Raw genomic sequence first — 21,992 nt, forward strand, 5'->3', positions numbered from 1 at the left:
AAGCTAAAGTTAAAAGTTTGGTCCCAGCTCAACTTGGTGAAAACGGTGTGGCTCTATACCATCCAAAACAATAAGTATCCTTCATCTTCTACTGTTTACAGGCAAGGGTAAGTGGACGTAAGGGCTAAACATTTTTATATATTTAATTTGATCTCTAAAAAAAAAAAAAAGTAAATTGGTCTTTGTCCTTAGAAGTATAGTTTTGGACTCCATTGCTTAATATAGTTAGACTTAGGTTTGATATGAACTTGCTTTCCCAAAAATTGTTGTAACTAGATATATGAAAGAATTTAATATTTTTCATGTTGTAAAAAATAAATTTATCTCGTACAGACAAATAAAAATATATGAAGGTCATGTGATGAGAAAAAAAAAAAAAAAAAAAACACGAATCTCACACATTTTTATGTATATATAAGAAATAAATTTATCTCCGAGAAATATTAAACTTTACATGAAAATATTAAAATACATTAAAATGACAAGTGAAAACCGCACCAAATGAAATAAGCTACTTCTTATGCGCACCATGGCGCCAGAGTTGATACATAAGAAGTCACTATTTTTATGTGTTCTTAATAATAATACTAGTTTACGTGACTACCAAATGAAATAAGCTACTACTTATATGCCATAAAACTAGTTTTCTAATTACTCCATTTTAGATGGGGTTTAAGTAACATTCCCTTCCAGAAGGGAGGCAAGTGTCTATATATAATATAGTTTCATTCAAAAGCTAAGCAAAAAATGGAGACCAAAACTAAAAAAAAAAAAAAAAGCTATCAAACCAACATTCCTTCTCTTCAATGTAACCTATATTACAACCCTATTGTTGAAGGACAAGAGGGGACTCATATCACAAAAAGGGAGCAGCAGAAGGGTTTACAACAATGTGCCTAAGTGGGTGTGCAACATCCCCACCACCAGCATGCTTAACAAACTCTGCCGGAGAGAGGAAGTTTCCATGGCACACACACATTATCCTCACTTCCTCCCCTTTACCATATTTGTATAAGATTCCCTCAACTCTTCTTCCATTAGGACCATCCCCTTTAGTAAATACACAAGGCATGTCTTCCATTGAGTTTGTCCCAATTTCCCTCCCCATATTTTGGTGAGGATTGGGCTTCTTAGATGGATTCTCCACCTCAGCTCTTGAAGTTCTAGTCATATTCTCATTTGTCTTTGTAACTGATGAACCAACAGCATCTTGACTGCTTCGTTCCTGTATTGACTGATTACTAGCAGGGCTTCTTGCTTCACCACAACTGCTTGATCCTGTAATGTAGAGAGCAAAGTGTATCATAAAAATAGGACCATCTTCCTTTTCTTGCTTTTGGTGTCTGTTTTCATTTTATTTCTATCTTTTCAGCTAAGTAATAGAATTACATACAACCACAAATTCCATATTGGAAAGTACACATAATAAAGTTTCACCCCCAAAAAAATAATTACACATTAAATTCAAAGGTACACACAAGCTCCAACATCAGAAAGGAACAAATTCCACTTGCATAACTGATATTTCCAAATAAAAGTTCAGGCACAGAAACAAAGTGATATAGGAATCAAATGCATGTAAAATTATATTTGCTCTAAACAATAAAAAAAAAAAAAATCACTCTCCGTTAAACCCGACTAGCGAGTGTGGGATGGAGGTAATCCTTGTACGTAACCTTACCTTTGCATAATTGCAAAGAGGCTGTTAGAGAATTTTTACTTCCTTTTACTCCCTTATCCTTTTTCAATTTTTGTTGTGTTTTATCCACCAAAAAATAGTGATCTTCGAGAATCCTTAGAATACTGTGGCTGGCTTTAAACATCAACAAGTAAACCAAAGAAACTGTCAAAAAAGGTTCAAGTTCATTCTTTAATCATTCCCACACAAGAAAAAATTCTTTTTAAGTATTTCCGACACACAATTCCAACTAAAATTAAGTGATTCTAACACACACACACGGACCTTGAAGTAAGTACTTGATTTCACCCCAATAATGCTTCCAAGAAACTTCCTTGTGTAAAATACAACAACAATGTGCCTACACCTAAATGGAAATCAAGAAAACATATCTCGCAAAAGATGGGAGGGAAGAAAGTTCCGATATAAAAACCAGGCATTACATCTACATGTGTCACAAACCCCACAGCACTCAGTTGAATTGCAAAACTAGACTAGATCTGTAACTCACGTCAATTTCAGCGAATTCTACCTAGCAGCCACTCAGACACATCATGTAAACAGCTGAATTTCTTTGATAAAATCATAGATCCAAATTATATTTAGCATAAAGCTAACCCCGTGCTCCTTACTTAGCCAAAATGATGAATGAAGTAACTTACTGACAAAAGTGATAATGGTAAAATATTGAAAAGATCTGAGTGAGCCTCAGATCAAGAAGAACAGACCATAATGTTTTTGAAATGTGTGTTAGAGATATATAAAATCATTAATGTAGCCTCACCCAACAGCTTAAGCTTTTGGGTTGAATTGGTTTTTTACATGGTATTAAAGCCTCGGTGTCACGGGTTCGATCCTTACCGCCCCCACTTTCTCTTGTGGAATTTCTTAGCACAGGTAGGTGAGCCTGTGCATTGTCTACCCTTCAAGTCCAGTGGACTCTCGTATGTGGGGAAGGGTGAGAGATATATAAAACCATTAATGTAGTCTCACACAACAGCTTAAGCTTTTGGGTTGAATTGGTTCTTTACAACGTGTTTTTGCAAAATGAAGCTATTACCAGATGTTAAACCAAATTTTTTGTTTATAAGTAAATTAAGAAATACTTTTATTGCCAATATCACAAGGAGAATTCTCTCACCTTTGGTACTGAAACCAAGTGACCACGCATTATCTAGCACAATGATTGCCTACAATGCCTTCAGGCATAAGAGTGCAATGGTTCTGGTTTCTAATCAACCCCAGCCCAGTAAATGGCTCCCCCATCCCCATATTATCATTAGAAAGAATAAAAGAGGAAAAAATGCAAAGGAAACCGTTGCAAACAAGAATGTCAATTCACTTAGTGAGTATGCACAATGACAAACCATCTGGCAGAAAATAGTATGACACTAGAAACTGTCAGTAATGCTGAACAGCTAAAACAAGCAAGGTTCAAAGAGGCTAGAGCAAGAATAAGTAGTATCATTGTCAGTAAAATTGTTGTTTTCCTGACACGGGTATACAGAAATTTAAGAAAAAGAAAAGCTAGAACTAGAAGTTCCAAAAGACACATCACTTAGCTTTTCAGATTCCATAACATCATCCAATGTACATTTCAACTTTCAACAAATGAACTTTATGAGGAAATTTGACGTCTACCAGAGCCAGGCTGTATAATCCCAATCTCACATGCCAAGATATAGCTAGAATACAAAGAGTAACTGAATTACTCTATTTTCCCACCCAAATTTGAGTTTATCAGCACAGATAAAAGTCTTAAGAAGCAAACATCAGAAGGGTATAGTATACCAGACTTAATATAAATCTTTCAATACCATATTCTCATTGCTTCGGATGAGTGAAATAAAAGCATCTATGATTGGAAATTCAATTCACAATCTTGGTGTTTTCATGCTCTTGATCTTAAATGACCAGAGTCCAAAGTAGGTATAAAAATTAAGGAGCCAAGATTATCAATATAATTACTTATCAGTCCCTATCTAGCAACAAGTGACGATTGCCCAAGTCAGAACTACTAGACCAAGCTGTATAAATTGACTTCAAAGTCTGTAAAATCGGATCATTCACTTGAATGAGTCACCTATAAATCTTTAGTACACTAACAAGTTGGAGGAATGTCATGATATACTCAAATACAGTGGTAATGCAACATGCAAGTCAAATTAGTTCCGGTAAAATCCAGAGCTTTCTTAAGCAAAGCCAGCATCTTCTATTCCCCTTTTGGTGTCATAATTAATTCTGACGATATCAAATCGCAATTTAAATCATGAATTGCTGACCTAATTTTTGAATCATGAATCATTAGAACCATAAGATTTAAAGATAAAATGAAAAATAGCTTCAAATATTAATAACTTCAATCTAGGAATGAACAAAATAATTTAACCATAAATCCCGTGAAACAAAATTAGCTTTATTTGACTTTTCAATTTCTTTTATGGGAATTTAAGTACGTAAGGCCAAAAGGGAAAAAAACTAATGAATCATTGAATCGTGCAATTTGTATTAGTGATTCGGAAGCGCACCAATTCATGCATATATCAACAATTCAAATTCATCCCAGACTCGTAAGTGCGCAATTGCACCATCAATGCGCATAGCGGCTCCCTCTGCGATTTTCGTTACTCAACATGATGATTTGGAGTGGCAGTCACAATCATGGCCAACCACAGCGAAGTTGCTTCTTTGCCCCTGTGCAACTAGTGTCCTATGAGCACTTTGCGGGGTGAAATAGACTTTTGACCCTTTTTCTGATATGTTACCATTGCACACTATCAAACCCTATCTCCCTTCACTCCCTGCTCTCTCTCTACTTTTCCAACAATCACACCAATCGGCAAACCCGTCATAGTTCCTCAATTGCACTTCATTTTCTCATCTGTTTTGGAGTCATTTTGCGATTTTCCAATAAGACCACCTCCATTACAGCTAGCCGCCCTCCGCTTTCTAGTTTGGTTTGGCCTTTGCTCACTACTTTGTTCCTTGTTCTGGCAAGCCCAACACTATATGTGGACTTCGTTGTAGCGGCTATACTGCTACCCGATCTCCCGCTATAGCATTTTTGGGGTCATCCAAGATTTAATTTAATTAGGGATTCATCATATGATACCAATCACTGGCTTGCCAAATCATGTCCAATCGTGAGATTCAAATCGCGAATCGTAAGATTCTAACAACTATGATTAATTCTAATGTAAAGCTTCTAATGATGATATCCAACAATCAACGGACCATATAAAAGTGACTACCATGCACGAGAGATGAAAACGAAAACATCATAATCACATATAGTTTGAGATGAAAAGAACAATTTGTTTAATTTTTTTGTGGCTTTAAGATGAATATTTCAATATAAAGAGGGACCGACGTATAACACAATGAGAGACCAAATGGGAAAAAAAAAATTGCTCTAAGTTTATGATATTCCAAGTTCAGACATATAGTGATGACCAAAGTGAAAGGAAAAACAACTAAGAAAGAATAGTCTGCCAAATATAGCAACTTCAGTTAGCTAAAATCCATTACATGTAAAAAGATCACTCTTGAATCTTAGATGAAATTAAGTAGGTGTAAAAGATCATCTTGAATATTACTAAATATTTAGTCCCCCAACAAGTGACGAACCATAATTCATCACCTCCGTATTTTTTAAAATTCAACAGAGAAAGCGTGGGGAGGAATGGAAACAGAATCAAATCTTTTACGCTCTTTCCTTCATCACAGCTTTGTTAGCAAACAATTCACATAATTCAGATGAACTTTGAAACAAGTAAACCATACAGATAACCTGTTTGGAATAACTACAATGAATAAAAGAGACATAATATGGGAAATAGAAAACTGAACATGTCCTCATCAATCATCATGCAGTCAAAATAAAATCCACCACAATTACAACAGAACACCACCATCCAAAACCAAAAACGAAGCAAAACCTCAAACAACAATCAAAACACCAAACGTAAAAGGAAACTGATTAACAACCAAAAGATCAATATTACACGCAAGAATATAGTAAATCAAAAAAAAAAAAAAGAGAAAAAAAACTCAGAATAAACCAATTTAATTAATTACCTAGAAAAGGCTTGCTCTCCATTTCAGATACTGATGAAGAGCTTCCCCCTTGGGAATCCGCTGAGCCCTGAGAAGATGGCTGCGCAAACAATCCTTGAAAACCAACCCCAACCTTCCCTTTCGCCAGCACATCACTAAGAACAACTTGTCTTGCCCCCACAGCCCAACTTGGCAACGCAAAGGGTGGTGGCGCCACCGTTGAAGAACCAAACCTATTCAACCCCATTGTTGCACTTGCACCCTCCACTTCCTCCAAACCACCGCCGCCTCCGCCGCCGCTGCCTTCTCTATCCGTCTTGGAAACTCTCTGCTTCTCCGACCTCCGCCTCTTGGCCTCCATCCGCCGCAGCGTCTGCAACTCCTTCCGCTTCCGCCACTCCTCTTCCGTCTCCGTCGGCAGCGACGACGTCCTCATGAGGGTCGGGTTTGCCGGCGGCGGAGCCACGGCGTCGTCCTCCCGGAGGAAAGGCATTGTCCCCACGACGGAGGAGGAGCGCATGAGCTTCTTGTTCTTGGCGTGCTTGTCCACTCCAAATCTTCCACCCAAGGAGAGACCGAGGTTCAGCTCAACCTCCTCATCTTCGCGTTCTTCTTCTTCTTCTTCTTCTCGAAAACGTTGCTGTTGAGATTGCTGTGTCTGTGTTGTGTTATCATCACTGCCACCACTTGACACGATGAATCTCTGAAGCAAATCTCTCGGGTACTTCTCCATCCTCACAAACAGATTCTGATGATGATGATTATTATGCTGATGATGATGATGATGATTCTCCATCAATGTCTCATGCCAAACCCAACAACATAAAACATCACAAGCTAGCTACTGTTCCAACGCATGTATATACAGACGGACAAGCCTTTTTCTTGTGGTGATGAATGATGATGATGATGATGATGATGATCAGCAAAACCCATGAAACAAAACATGCTCCCTCATCCAGTAATGCCCAGAATAGCACACACCCAGATCACAAAAACGTTTCTTTTCTGGCGTAAAACAATTGAAATTGAGGGGGGGGAAATTAAAAATTAATGGAATTTCAATAAATTCTTATTCTGGTAAAACAGGAAGCAAACCCCCTAAAAAATAAAAAATAAAAAGTTCCAATTTTTATTCTTAAATTTTGTTTTACCCTTTTGCAACAGAGAAATCGAACCGGGAAGAAGAAACGAAAAAACAAAGACAACGATTGAAGAACTGAGAAAAACACACACAAAAGAAAGGAAAAAAAGTGTCCTTTTTTTTTTTTTTTTTTCAAGAGAGAGAATTCAGAAGAGAATAATATTTATGAGATGGCGAAAATGCCCCTGATATGTGACAATGAGAGTGTGGATGGAAGAGACAAGTGGCTATCATGGGAGAGCGCATTGACGACACGTGGCGATACTGACACGATTTTTCACTGCGAAATGTTTGTGCTTTTGCGATTGGGGTCGCTGTCAACAACTTGTCTCGAGGGGGGAACACGTGTCGCGAGGAGGAAGGTGGCTTGTCGAGTCGCCACGTGTCGGTCAAGATCCGGGGAAGTATAAGTGGACGCGTGGCGTTAACGTCAATAATGACTTCTAATTTGGTTTTGTCCTCGTATCGCTGCGGCATTGGTTGGGTTCTGCCTTGTGTCGTGTCGCATCGTGTTGGTCGTGACCTACGCTTCCCACTTTCTGCCATTCGTCAAGGTCACTGGCACCCATGTGCCCCAACATTTTTTATTCATTAGCTGTATCCCATCATTATTATTTTCAAAAAAACGATTTTGGATATTTTAAAAAATTATTATGTCTTACAACAAACAAGGACTTTTGTCGGTGTGATGTATAAAGCATAATAGTATAAGTTTATATTATATGTTATGACATTTTCAGTTGTTTGGTGTGATCACCGTATAGTATAAGCTTATACAGTATAATCCCTTAATACATCAAAATGATGTATAACTTAATCCAGTCTAAGGGTGAGGGATAAGACCTGATAAGAGATTGATGTATTAAGATCGTTGACTAATGTAATTCTCAAAAATTAATATATTATTTTAATATTAATCTATTAAAATAAAAATGTATTTTTCAATATATAAATTTTTAAAATATTGAATATTTTTATTTTTATAAAAATTAATTTATATTTTGGACACACTAATCAATAAATTTTTATAAAAATTAATATCATATGATATTTTTTGAAGAATTATATAAATTCTTTATTAAAGGATATTTTTATTAAAAATATTTATTTTAATCATATATAACATTATACAGCGCATTACCAAATACTAGATGATATTATCTTATACAATATATTATTTTATACAATACCGTGTCAAACGCTTGATAGTATTAAAATTCAATCAGGTCTTATACAATCAGGCCTTATACTATCAACTATCAGATCTTATACTATACTATGCACCAAACATGCCCTAAGATAAGGGGATTTCTCTTTTTAGTTTTTACGCATGGATAAATATTCGTATCTTTAATGCGTAATTTGTGTAAAGAGTTTTAGAAGAAGTCATGAGAATAAGAAATAAATAGATATAAATATACATATATTATGCGCTAATTATAATTTATATGTATTAGTGTGTGTCTATATTTATGAAAGGATAGCTTTGCTTTATTAGTAGTATAATATGATGCAAGTTGGACCTATGTGAATTTCCATCCATAATAAGATTTGTGATTGGGATTGATGCGGTGAGCAAACAGTTTCAATAAAAAAAAAAAAAAAAATGAATAGAATTCTTATTAGAATTTTTAAAATCAGCTTTTCTAAATTACGATTGTTTTGCGAAGGGGAATCATATAAAACATGTAAGGAATATTACAAAATTTCTCTACGTGGCACCACATAATTAGAGAGGAATTAAAATAGAAAGGGTGTTATAATCTGTATGTTTATGTAATGCATGTATTTGAAAATTTCTAAAGCGATATTTTTTAACCTCAAAAATTAAATTCAAATGCATCTTCGACAAAAAATAATGAGAAATAAAAAAAATGTGTTTTTGTGACTTTTAGGGGCGTTTGGTAGATGAGAAATTTTTTTTTATTCGGAAATCTCGATTTTCAGAAATATAATTTTTATATTCAGTTTATGATAATATCTAAAAATTTAAAATTTTAAAAAATTCAGTTTCCCGAGAATTCTAAAGAATACCGCGTACCAAACGAGCCCTTAGGTTGTTCGATACTCAAAAGAATTGTAAGATGCATGGAAAATTAAGTGAAATTCTTTTTTTTTGGAAATAATTTAAGTGAAATTCTACCTACTGAGATTCATACAAAATCAAAAGTATATTTGGGTTTTCCATTATTCACCATGTTTTTGGTGTGTTATGGACTAGATCCATATCCTAACAACCCTATTACTAGTAAGATTAGATAGGGATATCACAACCATATAATCTAAGGAGGATCAAGGGATAAGATCCCTATCCCCATCAATCAAGGCAGATTTCATATCAACTGGGAGATCTCAAAGGCCCAAGCCTATGAAGGTAATCCTTATAAATAAGAGGCTAAAGACCCAAGTACACACTTTTGACCTATTTACTATTACTGCCAACACTGTGCACACACTCACGTCTTGGCTATAAGCCTATTGCTTGTGCGCAGTGATTAGAGTATTGGCTACAAGCCAATCAACATATCAATATCTAAGATATCTCTGAGCGCATACCCTTGAGGTATCCTTATACGGTTCAATAGGACCGAGTATTGGCGTTGTCTGTCGGAATCGACAAATTTCGACTCTCATCCATGGTGAACATGTGCGGCATAGCACGAAGCCAGAGATTGCATGCTACCTCGCGCGCCTTGAAATTGCTGAAACCACATATATACGAGGAGACAAACCCTACAACAAAAAAGGCTTTTGATCCTCCGAGAGACTCGTGAATGGAGCTCTAGATCCAAGCAGATGACGATTTGACAAAGATTCTCGTCGTCGCAATTTTTGATGGAGCAAGTGAAGACCTGGAGGTCATTAAATCATAGGGAAAAGGTACATACGAATTTTGAATTCTTTATTAAAGGAAGTATCATTCCAAATTTTGTGGGCTAGAGAATTGGCTGACCATTAATAACCCAACTTCAATCCAAAAGAGGGCTTAAAATTTAAAAGCTCGGCCTCGGCCTTGAGCTTCAACTCATCCCAGTTAAAGGCTTCAAATTTATTAGCTCGGCCTCAGCCTTGAGCTCAGCCCAATGAAGGGCTTCAAGTTTAAAAGCTTGACATCAGCCTTGAGCTTCAACTCAGCCCAACTAAGGGCTTCAAATTTATTTTCTCGGCCTCGGCCTTGAGCTTAGCCCAACTAAGGGCTTTAAGTTTAATAGCTCAGCCTCAGCCTTGAGCTCTAACTCAGCCCAGTGAAGGGCTTCAAGATTAAAGCTCTATCTCAGCCTTGAGCTGCAACTCAGCCCACTGAAAGGCTTCATAATTATCAACTCAGCCCAGTGTAGGGCTTCAAGTTTAAAAGCTCGGCCTCAGCCTTGAGCTCCAACTCAGCCCAGTGAAGTGCTTCTAGATTAAAGCTCGACCTCTGCCATGAGCTTCAACTCAGTCCCGTGAAGGGCTTCATGATTATCAACTCAGCCCAGTGTAGGGCTTTAAGTTTAAAATCTCGGCCTCAGCCTTTAGCTCCAACTCAGCCCAGTGAAGGGCTTAAATTTTGAAAGATCAGCCTCGAGCTTCATCTCAGCCTGGCTAAGGGCTTAAAGTTTAAAAGTTCGGGCTCGACCTTGAGCATTATCTCAGCCCAACGAAGGGCTTAAAGTTTAAAAGTTCGATCTCGGCCTTGAGCATTGTCTCAGCCCAACAAAGGGCTTAAAGTTTAAAAGCTCGGCCTTAGCCTAGAGCATCAACTCAGCCCAACTATGGATTTTAAGTTTAATAGCTCAGTCTCAGCCTTGAGCTCCAAATCAGCCCAACCAAGGGCTTCAAGATTGAAGCTTGACCTCGGCCTTTAGCTTCAACTTAGCCTTAGCCATAGCTTCAGGCTCCGATATCAAAATGAAGGCAAAATTGGAGAGATGTGATTATAGCAAAAGGATCACACCCCAATCCGCGATAAAAATGAAGATGGAATTGGAGAGATGTGATCCTAGCAAAAAGATCACACCCCAATCTGAGAAGATGAATTTGGAGAAATTGTGATCCTAAAAAAGGATCACACCCCAATTTGAGATAAAAGAAAAATCGAGGCGGCATATGATGTCAGGCTCCTATTCAAGATTTTGGCAACAAAGCCAAATGACAAAGTTTGCGGCCCAACAGACCAAACTCAGATTAAAAATCCATCGCTAATGAAGCGTTGCTCAAAGTAAAAAGCCACGGTATGCGAAGCTGAGCTCAAACAAAATATGACAAAAAGTATAGTCCAATAGTAAAGCCACGGTACGTTAAGCCGAGCTAAAATCAGAAAGACAAAGATACCGCCTTCAAAAGTGTAGACAAGGAAAAAGCCAAGTCAATTTAAAGAAAGCTACGGTATGTGAAGCTGGGCTCAAAATGAAGAAGGCAGTAGTAGCTTAAGACTACAACAGCAAAGCCAAGTCGCGAAGGAAACGGGGCTCAAAATAAAAGTCACGGTATACGTATTCGGGCTTAGAATCGAGGAGGAGAACTCTTCCTTCAAGAATCCAAGACTATGGCAAAAGAAGGCAAATCCGTCAAAACAAGATAAGTCAAGGTATTCGAAGCTGGACTAATCGTTCAATAAGGCATGAAAGAACTTCCCAAAATTAAGATATAGGCAGCAAGTCAAATCCAAAAGAGGAAAGTTGCAGTAAGAAAATTCATGCTCCTAAAGTACAATACAGCTTTGCAAAAGGTCAAATTTATGCTAATAGAGTCTCGGTATGCGAAACCGAGCCAAATCTGGAACCACGACACTTAAAGTCAGGGAGTGCAAAGTCGGGTTAATTATTAAGGAGGCACGAAACGCCGTCCTAAAACTTAGGCGAACGACTATATAAAAGACTGACAATAAGCCTAGTCAAAACTAAAGAGCCTCGGCAAAAGAAGCTGAGCTCAGAGTCAAAAGGAGGCAAACACCACCTCACCACTCAGAGACTTAAAGAGAAAAGAAGCCAATATAAAAAGTTAAACCAAGAAGAGGTAGTCGCACCATACCCAAGGCAGGATCATAGTACCTCGGTAGGGTTGACCTATCAATCAGACTTAGGCACCCCAGCAGTCCGAGCTTCCGAACTGCCGGGCTGGGGGGCAACTGTTATAGACTGGATCCATATCCTAACAACCCTATTTGTAGTAAGATTGGATAGGGATATCACAACCATATAACCTAGAGAGGATCTAGGGATAAGATCCCTATCTCCATCTATCAAGGCAGATTTCATATCAACTGGGAGATCTCAAAGGTCCAAGCCTACGAAGGTAATCCTTATAAATAAGAGGCTAAAGATTCGAGGTATACAATTTTGACCTATTTATTATTATTGCCAATACTGTGTACACATTCACGTCTTGGCTATAAGCCTATTGCTTGTGCGCAATGATTGGAGTATTGGCTATAAGCCAATCACGATATCAATCTTGAAGATATCTCTGAGCGCATACCCTTAAGGTATCCTTATACGGTTCAATAAGACCAAACACGGTGCATTTATTATTTTAAATGACCTTGATGTGGCTTTAATGAGCATACATTTGAAACTATAAGAGTAAATACCATTTTTGGTCTCTAACAAAAAACACGGTCCCCACTTTAGTCCCTTACAAAAATAAATTAGTCAGTTAGTCCCTAACAAATTCAAAGTGGAGCCATTTAGTTGAAATCGTGATCCCTCACAAATTCAAAAAAGATCCATATTAGTCCCTCAAAAGGACTAAAATGGGTCCACTTTGAATTTGTTAGGGACTAACTGACTAATTTATTTTTGTAAGGAATTAAAGTGGAGACCGTGTTTTTTGTTAAGGACCAAAAAGAATGTTTACTCCAATTATAAATTGTCACGAGCCATATAAAATCTGTATGCAGGATTACATGACATAATGAAGCTATCTACTATTATGTCTTGCATTTCTATAAAAAACCTTTGAACAAAATTTTGATACGAAGTCAAATTTATCTTTAAAATGTGCAATTATGTTATTTTTTAATGATAAAAAGTATTATTAATAAAAGAAAGTACTGAAAGTACTATAGCATTATGGACTTATCGGGTGGGCCAACAGGGATGACATGCCTTAGGTCTTTTGAATGAACCAATCAATTAATTCAGTAGGTTTTCAAGATCTTAAATCAATGCCCACGAGGAGCCAAGGTATATGTTTAGTAACATTGGCTTTTGCATAACTCCATCTAATTATGAGAAATATTTTAACTACTCTCATAATATTGAAAATATTTATCAAAGTTGAAAAAATTATTATTATTTTAGTTGTATTTATTTTACCCACTCTTTTATAATAAATGTTACTTAATTTTCATTTTGTATTACTCTAAGGTACTTACTCCTATAGCATTAATGATATGATCCTATTTATGTATTTTAGGAGATTCAAATTTTTTTTAAAAAAATCATTAATTCTTTAGAATTTCTCTATGTTACAATTAATCATCTTGTAATTATTTTAAGGAAAGGACATGTATCACTGCGTATATATTCTGGAGTACTTAGGGGTTAAGCCATTTTATATATGTACAAAATATCTGGTTATTTGCTAAATTTCTTATATAATCATCTAACTGGTTTAAAATAATCAATAATACATGTAATCATTCATTAATTAGAACTTTGTAGTCATATTGATATGAGATTGTTCTTTTTATGGTCAAAGCATTTGATTGCTAAGTGAATTGAAATTTCTCATTCCAACTTAACCTTTCCCCATAACACGATCTCCTGCATTTTATATAAAAAAAAGTAAGAAAAACATATAAATAATATTTAACAGTTTATATGTTTATATTTACATAACTATAATATTTAACAATTATTAGTTATAATTTTATAATGTTATATTGTTTTAACTTTTATGGTCCGAGCAACAGTCTGTCGAGTTCTGTACTAGTAATCTTACTGTATATGTGTGTGGAAAGTGTAAACTGCACAACCTTTTACATATATAAGTATAGGGTTTTACTTTTTTTCATGTTGTTGGAGATAAGTATCTTTTACTATAGACACATGATGTGGTAGGACCCACCATCCATTAAAAATAAAAATAAAAATGGTGACACAATTTTTTATATGAGAGGAACATAAGATATCTATCTCATGTAAAATGAGACAATAATTTTTCATAAATATAAAATCAAATAAAAATTATCGTATACAAATATATTAATTAGATACAAATGTATAGGTGTTCAAGGGGTGGTAAAATGTGTCGGCGGATTGGACTCGTATTGTATTACGTTAGACCCACAGATCAAATTATTCAACCCAAACAAGACATATTTGTGTTCGCGAGTCAAAAATTGAAACCAGACACGACCTGTGGATTGAAGGTCACATGAGTTGACCTGCAAAAAATAAAAATTTAATTTTTTTCACTAAAGAAATTAAAAATAAAAGGAAAAAGCTAAATAAAATATATGGGTTAATCCGTGACCCGCAATAGAATATTTTAAAATCACTAAAATTTAAACTTTTTTTTTTTATTTTTAGACAAAAAAAAAATCACGGACGCAATCACATGGGTCAACTCGTGATATAACACGACATTAATTCGTTTCATTTACCTAAACTCTCATACAATCTATTTTATCCCACGGCTCTACGAGACCTACATTTTAACATGTCATCATGACACACTTTGCCACCCCTAAGTTATTTTAACTAAAATGAATGTCATGGTTATAATTATAATTATCTCATTAAGGTGAGTCGGCCCTTATAATATTCTTTCAAACTTCAACTATTTGAGTTGGTTGTGAGACTAATCTCAAATGAAGGCTTAGTCACAATTAAGCTTTTAATTTCTCTCCAAAAATATATTTTGATGGAAATCAAACCCAAGTTATCTTCCTAAATATAAATCTAATGTATAAATTATTAAGAACAGTTTAATCTTTTTTAGTATTTTATATTTAAATAACACAATGTTGATCTTAGACTTATCTTTTTTTGAAGAAATAGATATTCTTTTCAATTAATTAAGCATACTTTCTTTATAATTTTAAATATTCTTTCGCTTTTAATTAAAATTTCTTTAGAATTTACTTGAATCTAAAAATAATCATGCATCCATCAGTATTCCACTAAGTCCTCATTCGCTATAAAAAAATGTAATAGACAAATAAACAGGGGGGGAAATATATAGGAAACATTTTATAAAAAGGACATAGTTAGAATTGATTATATTCAAAATATTTTTTTGAGTAAAATTGATTTAATGATAACTTTAAAATTGATTTAATGATAACTTTTAACGAATACTAAAGAATATTTAAAAAAAAGTTAAATATAATTTACATGTAACTTATTGACTATATCGGCATAAATAAGGGGCGGTGACTTTGAATCAAATTTAGAGAATTTATGTTCGAGTTATATTTTTTTTATTTTTTATTTTAATTTTTAAAATAAAAAGTATAAAAAACACATATTTCATTCATTATTATATAAAACGGTATGCGACACGCGCCTTTCACATAAAAAAAACTTTGAGGACTTTGGACTTTGAAACGTTCCCAGTTTTTAGTGAAGTGTGTTACTCTTTATCGTTTATTTTCCTTATATACACTGGTACAGTTCCCAACAAGAATAAGCTCATCACTATTTCTCTCACCCTAAACAGGCTTCAACAGAATATTGTCAAATGGAAACAGCCATCAGAATTCAGACAATCAGACATGGACGTAACATAAGCCTGTTTGCATCAACAGAATGACCAGTAATACGTTCATTTGTATTCTTACTTTAATTTTTTTTTAGTAAAAAGTGAGATTAAATTATTTAATAAAATTGAAGTAAAACTTAATTTAATCATAATAAAACTATTAAAATATTTTTAAAAAGGGATTTAATGTTTAAAATAATATCCTTCAATCCTAAAATCACTTCGTTTAAGGATTGTAGTAAAACCAACAAAGTGAGTTAACACGACACGATATAAATTTAAAAATAGGTCAAAATATGACCCCGATTATTTTACAGGTTGATGGAATATGACATGAATAATTTGTTAATCTCAAAATATGTTGCTTACTATGTGAGTTGACATTACATAACACGAACGAATAGCTTACAAACCTCAAAGTGTATCACTTATTAAGCGGATTGATATAATAAAAAAAATCTGTAAGATGATTAACGTGGGTTAATTTCATATTCGCGGATTGACACATAATACAATACAAATATTTTCGTAATGAATTTTTGTTGATAACAAATATGACACGAATTTAAAATCAGGTCGACCAGAACATGAATTTCTCATGTTGTGTCAACAGGTGAGGTTAAAAGTTATGAGTATATCTTTGGTACTACAAGAGTAGGTACTCCTTTATTAAAAGGGAGAATAACTTCTCCTATTGAAGGAGAAGTTTATTCTCCTATTGTAGACACTTCAATTTTTCGAGTGCTAATTTTTTTTAACCAAAGTGGGCTCGACCATTTTTGTTTTTTGAAACATTTTAAACTGATTTATCGCTTCGCGATTAGTCCGATTCAGAGCGAGTTCAGAGTTCAGAAATCAGGACTAAGGTTTTAACCCCTTCCAAAGGTGATACGATCGAATACATGCTCTCACCCTCACCAACTCAGATCATACGTCAACTAAACTATCGTCATTTGAAACTTAACCATTTTTCTATCTACAATAATGTCACATGCAACACAAGAAGTGTAAACTCCTTATTAAAAGTAGAAAAAAGTAAAAGTGTCATTAACCATAAAAGGATGTGTGGAATAAAATAGGTAAAGTCAGTTCTGTTATTTTATTTTTTTAAATTTTAATAAGCGATATACCAACTCTTCGGTATTACAGAAATACGGAAGATATATTTGAAAATTACCACATATAATTGCAAGAAATAAGTTGATATTGTGTTATAAAATAAATAATTTTTTCTAAAAAAATACATTATAAGAATTTTTCTTATACAAATACTGTAAAATAATTATTAATTTAAATAAAGTAATTTTCATTATCAAAATCTATATGGACATTTATTTCGATATAATCAATTTTGTTAAATGAAGAAAGGATCAAACGGCTCAAGATGATAATTGCCAATATGGGTCAAACAAAAAGCAGAAAACACAGACACAAAAGTCAACGAGAGAGACCTGAATAGTAGGAGTGTTCATCAACCGATCCAAACCGATTCAAATCGCGAAAACCGAACCGAAAAACCAATAACCGAATAAACCGAAAACCGAAAAATCGGAAACCGAAAGAAAATCGCAAATTTTAATTGGATTGGATCGGTTTTCGGATGGGTTGATGAAAACCGATCCAATCCAAACCGATCCAATATATTAATTATCCTCTACCTACTTGTCTTTTCTCCAATCATAGCCTAAAAATTTCTAAACTCAAGACCCATTAACTCATCAATTAAACCCCAAAAAAAACTTAGTCACCTCTCATCTACTATAGTATTGTTTACTGATATTTTTGTATTTCAATTTTATTTTATTTTACAAAGTCAATATATACAAAAGATGTTATTTGCACAATAATCACGAAACTAATTTTAGGATATTCAAAAAACCGAAAACCGATCCAATCCAAACCGAAAAAAATTGGATTGGATCGGATCGGATTTGAAAAAAAATCTAAACCGAATGGATGATTACATGATCAAACCGAAAGGATTGGATCGGATGAGTTTTACTTCCAAAACCGATCTAATTCAGACCACAAACACCCCTACTGAATAGTGGTGGTACTTGTGACCTTGTGGGTGACCGGGTGAAAGAGTGAAGAAAGAGGAGCGTGAGACACGTCACCTGGTCCCAAATAAAGCTGCATACCTTAAGAAAAAGAAAGCGTCATCATGAAGCGGGACCCACTCACCAAGTTGCACTTATTTTTACTTAAAAAAATAATAAGTATTTCGAAAGAAAAAAACAAAGGACATATAAAAAGACTGGTGTACGTGGGGATGCCACGTGTTTGATAAACACAAGCTGACACGTGTCAGCATGGGTGAGGGTAGAGTGTTCTGTAGCACGTACATCAATCACAACCGCAGAGAGCGACCCTTCGCGTCGCTTCGAGCCAGCGTGCTTATGTCATAACACGCACGTGTCACCTTTGTTAGCGTTTTGGAATAATAAAAGTTTTGTTTGGGCGGCAAATACGACGTCGTTGAGGGACCCGATGCAGGTGAATGATAACATTACCCACGTAGGCCAGCCACTTGCAACCAACGGTGAGGATCCTTTCATTTCATGACTCTGAATCCCATACAAATCAATGTGACAAAGTCTGATTAAATAATGTTCACTTTCTTAAGACATGCCCAAATACTATTATTATATTATCAAATCGGTAGTCTATGATATCATATCTTATTATTAAATTAGGTCTTAAAAAGATGTTAGATTAGTCTTTCAAAGACCAACTGGTAATATTAATTATTATTACAAAAATTATTTTAAAGAAATCAATACATGAAAAATTAATATACTATTACTTATATTTTCAAAGATCAAAGTATGTGGTTATTTTTTTTAAAAAAATGTTAAATTATACTTAGATTTAACGTAATTCTCATATATGATTATATATTTATTATTTAAAACATGGTTTATAATTATAATATGTATACATTTTTAAATTCAATATTAAATAAATAACCACAAATAATCCATCATAAATCTGACTTTATGTTAATTTTATCCTACTATAAAAAAAATTATTATAAAGGAGGAATTTATTTGGGTTGGCAAATATAGCAATATCAAAATAGAGCAATGATTAGCTTCATATAAAAAGTCTGTCATATATTACAAAAAAAAACAAAAAACAAAAAAAAGTATGTCATAGACTCGGAGGAATAGCCCACCTGATGGCTCCCACTAGTGGGTCCTACCGCCACTGTTTGAGGGTTTGTAATTTTATGAGTAATTTTATTTGCATTTTTTAGTAGTTATACAAAAAAAAAAAAAAAAAAAAAAAAAAAAATTATTACTAGAATTAACCTTCTTTTCTCAAAATAAGGCCCAAGTAAGGTTTGCACCTGGGCGTTGACGTCAAAAGCCCAGCTTGAACTAGAGAAAGGATAGCCGTAACACAGACAAATGCAACCGATTTTTTTTTTTTTTTTTGTATATCAAATGCAACCGATTTTAATTATTAAAAAAAGTTTCCAATCAAAATAAGGTAATAATGTTTTTTTTTTATCTTTATATATATATATATATATATATATATATATATAAGTTTTTTGAGTCCATATTTTTTTTTTTTCTCTTTTCTACATATGGCTCCATAAATTTTTATGCGTGTGTAAGAGATAATATTATCTCTTTCAACATAATAAATATTAACCCCAAAAAAATTTATAAAATTACATAACGTTAACATTATTTTTTTTTTGTATAAGTTAATAATGTTCAAACCAACTTATATACACCTTAACTAAATTCTGTGTTTCATCAAAGGCGACTACACGGAAAATAAGAACTTTTTTTTTTTTTTAAATATTTACAATTTCTGAACTTAATAAGAGAATTATGTAACCAAAATCCTAAAAGATGCGCTGCTTTTTTATAATTTTGCTTATTATCATCCCCATAGCACAAACTTTGTGATCTAAGAATAAAACCTACCATTCGGGTGTCTTTTTGTGAAGCTAAACTCTTTGACATTGCATAATATAACTGTTTGGGATGATGAAAATGGAATAAATTTTTGGTGCTACTATTGCATCAAGATTCAGTGCATCTCACCAATGAGAGTATTACACATCATAGGAGAGAGAAGAAATTCGGCATAGAAAAGAAAATTTAACTGACATATAATATTTCTATTGGTGGAATGTCTGAATCTTTGGTGCAACAGTAGCACCAAAGATTTATTCATGAAAATGAATATGTTGTTTCTTTGAAAATGGTGTAGTATGTTAATGTAATAGTGATATATGAAGTAGATATATAAACCTAAATTCAATGGAAAGTTACCATAAATATATTTCAAGTGGAGGAAGGATTGAGACTAAAGGAGAAAGTGTTTCATACGGTGGCTTTATATGGAGTGATTTTATACGGTATGACTTTTACTTCACATTTAGATGACATTTTATTCACGGAACGTAAAGAAAGTCAATGGGGATATAAGGGAAATGCTCCGAGATTGCGGAGGCCGGTATTGTTGTGGGCCTTAAGTTTATTTTATCTTGTTTATTTTTCAATAGTTTAAGTTTGAGCTTATAAATAACTACTGTTGTTTAGAGTTTTTAAGTATATTTATATTCATCTTGTAAATTGCGTGTTTTGTAACGAGTGAGGTGCGGAGAATATAGTGAAATATTATTAATATAGGATAAATATGTCTCAATTCTTTCTTCCACAATCTATTTTCTATTTTACAATCATGTGTTTGATTGCTTGATGTCGACAAATTTTAGCAACACGACAACTCTGTAAATGATGAAAGGTTTCTCTCTTGTCGGAGTGGATACTTTCATGTGGAAAAGTGGTCATGTGATTATGTTATTTGATCATAAACACTCATTTAAATATTATACATTTTGTTAAAAAAAAAAAATATTATACATTTTTATCTCTTTTATCTCATCATTAATGAGTGATTGTGATCAAATAAAATGACCATTTTTTACATAAGAGAATCCATTCTCCTCCGTTATAGTATATATAAGTGAATAAGATTCCTCAATGATAAATGAAAAAATGAACCATATTTGTTTTATCCTTGTGAGCCTACTAAGTTTGAGGTAGGGTTGACAAAAACGAGCTAACCCGTCGGGTTGGCTCGTAACCCGCCAAAAATGAGCCAGGTTGGGTTGGCAAAAATGAGCTGCCTACCCGAGCCAACCCAGCTTTGTGGTTTATAACCGGTTTTGAATTAAAACCGGTTATGAACTACAAACCGGTTTTAAACCGGTTTGGACAAATTAAAAACTGATTTTTTAAAAATAAAAGTGTTTTGGTTTAAAATCCAAACCATTTAAAACTGGTTTAGTTCGATTTTTGACAATAACCGAACCGAACCGCTTCATGCACACCTCTAGTATAGAGTAATTCTATTGAGATATCATGAGATTTGAGTTGACGAAGTGTTTATTCATATATAGAGAGATTGAGCGAATTTGATATCTTTCGGAAAAGGGCTTTTTTTTTTTAACTAAGATTTTTGTCAAGTGTTGGAGGGAGGACCCAATATTTAATGCAATTGCTTCGCAATCTAATTTTACCTTCAAGCCAAAATTCTAATATGCATATTTTCACTTTTACATAATTTTTAATAGTTTTATAAATTAAAAGAATTATATTATTTTAGTATTCAATCAAAAATATTTTTTGATTATTATTCAAGGGTTCATTTTTTTTTGCAATTAATGTAGATAACATATTTACATTGAGCCTAAAACGATGTCGTTTTAGGACAAAAATCAAAGTATTTTTGTAATTATAATTTATTTTAATGTTATAATAATATTTCTTATTATAATTTTTAAATTTTTCAACTCAAAATAATATTGTTTTGGAAGTGAATTTAGATAATTTATTTACGTTAATTATAGAAACATTAAAACCATTATTCAAACACGTAAATAGTTTTGGCTTTTAATATTTATTTTTATTATTTTTTAATTGATCCGTTCCTTCCAAAGCACTTAGTATTTAGCCGGGTTGGGCGGTGTGTTCAATCCATTTTAGAAAATTGATCAACCCGGTTTACTCGAAAAATATTTTTTGACTAATTAATTACAAACATAATTTAGCTCGATCCATTTATAATAAGGATATGGTTCAATGTTTGTATTTTATATCACACTCATATAAGAGTGAGTGATTCGTAATGTGTAAATATACTAATCGGAATTTACAAAAAAAATAAAATAAAATAAAAAAATATACTAATCGGCCTAACAAGGACGGCCTAACAAGAATTTACAACTCGACCTACATTAAGTCAAAATAAACATATTATATATTATCAAATAGAAATAACTCAAGCTAGAAAAAAAAGCATATTTAAAAAGTAAATCATTGATTTTTTTTTACAGACTTATATTATATTATTTATTTATAATAAATTACTATTTTAATAATTTTCAATAATATAATA

General features: G+C 33.6%; 1 protein-coding gene across 1 annotated transcript; it reads right to left on the bottom strand.

The window, feature by feature from the left end:
- Positions 1-492: 492 nt before the first annotated feature.
- On the bottom strand, positions 493-6,924 carry LOC133292832 (ninja-family protein AFP3-like). Its single transcript, XM_061491289.1, has 2 exons — positions 5,756-6,924; positions 493-1,278 (listed from the first exon to the last, which is right to left on the bottom strand). The coding sequence occupies exons 1-2, from the start codon at positions 6,528-6,530 to the stop codon at positions 857-859; spliced, it is 1,197 nt and encodes a 398-aa protein (XP_061347273.1). The 5' UTR covers positions 6,531-6,924; the 3' UTR covers positions 493-856.
- Between the last annotated feature and the right edge of the window lie 15,068 nt (positions 6,925-21,992).

The sequence above is a fragment of the Gastrolobium bilobum genome, unplaced genomic scaffold (genome assembly GCF_033153095.1).
Source record: "Gastrolobium bilobum isolate Gb01-03AN ecotype WA unplaced genomic scaffold, APGP_CSIRO_Gbil_v1 utg2530, whole genome shotgun sequence".
In the NCBI taxonomy this organism is placed as follows: domain Eukaryota; kingdom Viridiplantae; phylum Streptophyta; class Magnoliopsida; order Fabales; family Fabaceae; genus Gastrolobium; species Gastrolobium bilobum.

Coding starts and splice junctions, on each gene's coding strand:
- LOC133292832 (XM_061491289.1), bottom strand. CDS start 6,530: ATGGAGAATCATCATCATCATCATCAGCATAATAATCATCATCATCAG. Junction 1,279..5,755: donor GGAGAGCAAGCCTTTTCTAG/GTAATTAATTAA, acceptor TCTACATTACAG/GATCAAGCAGTTGTGGTGAA.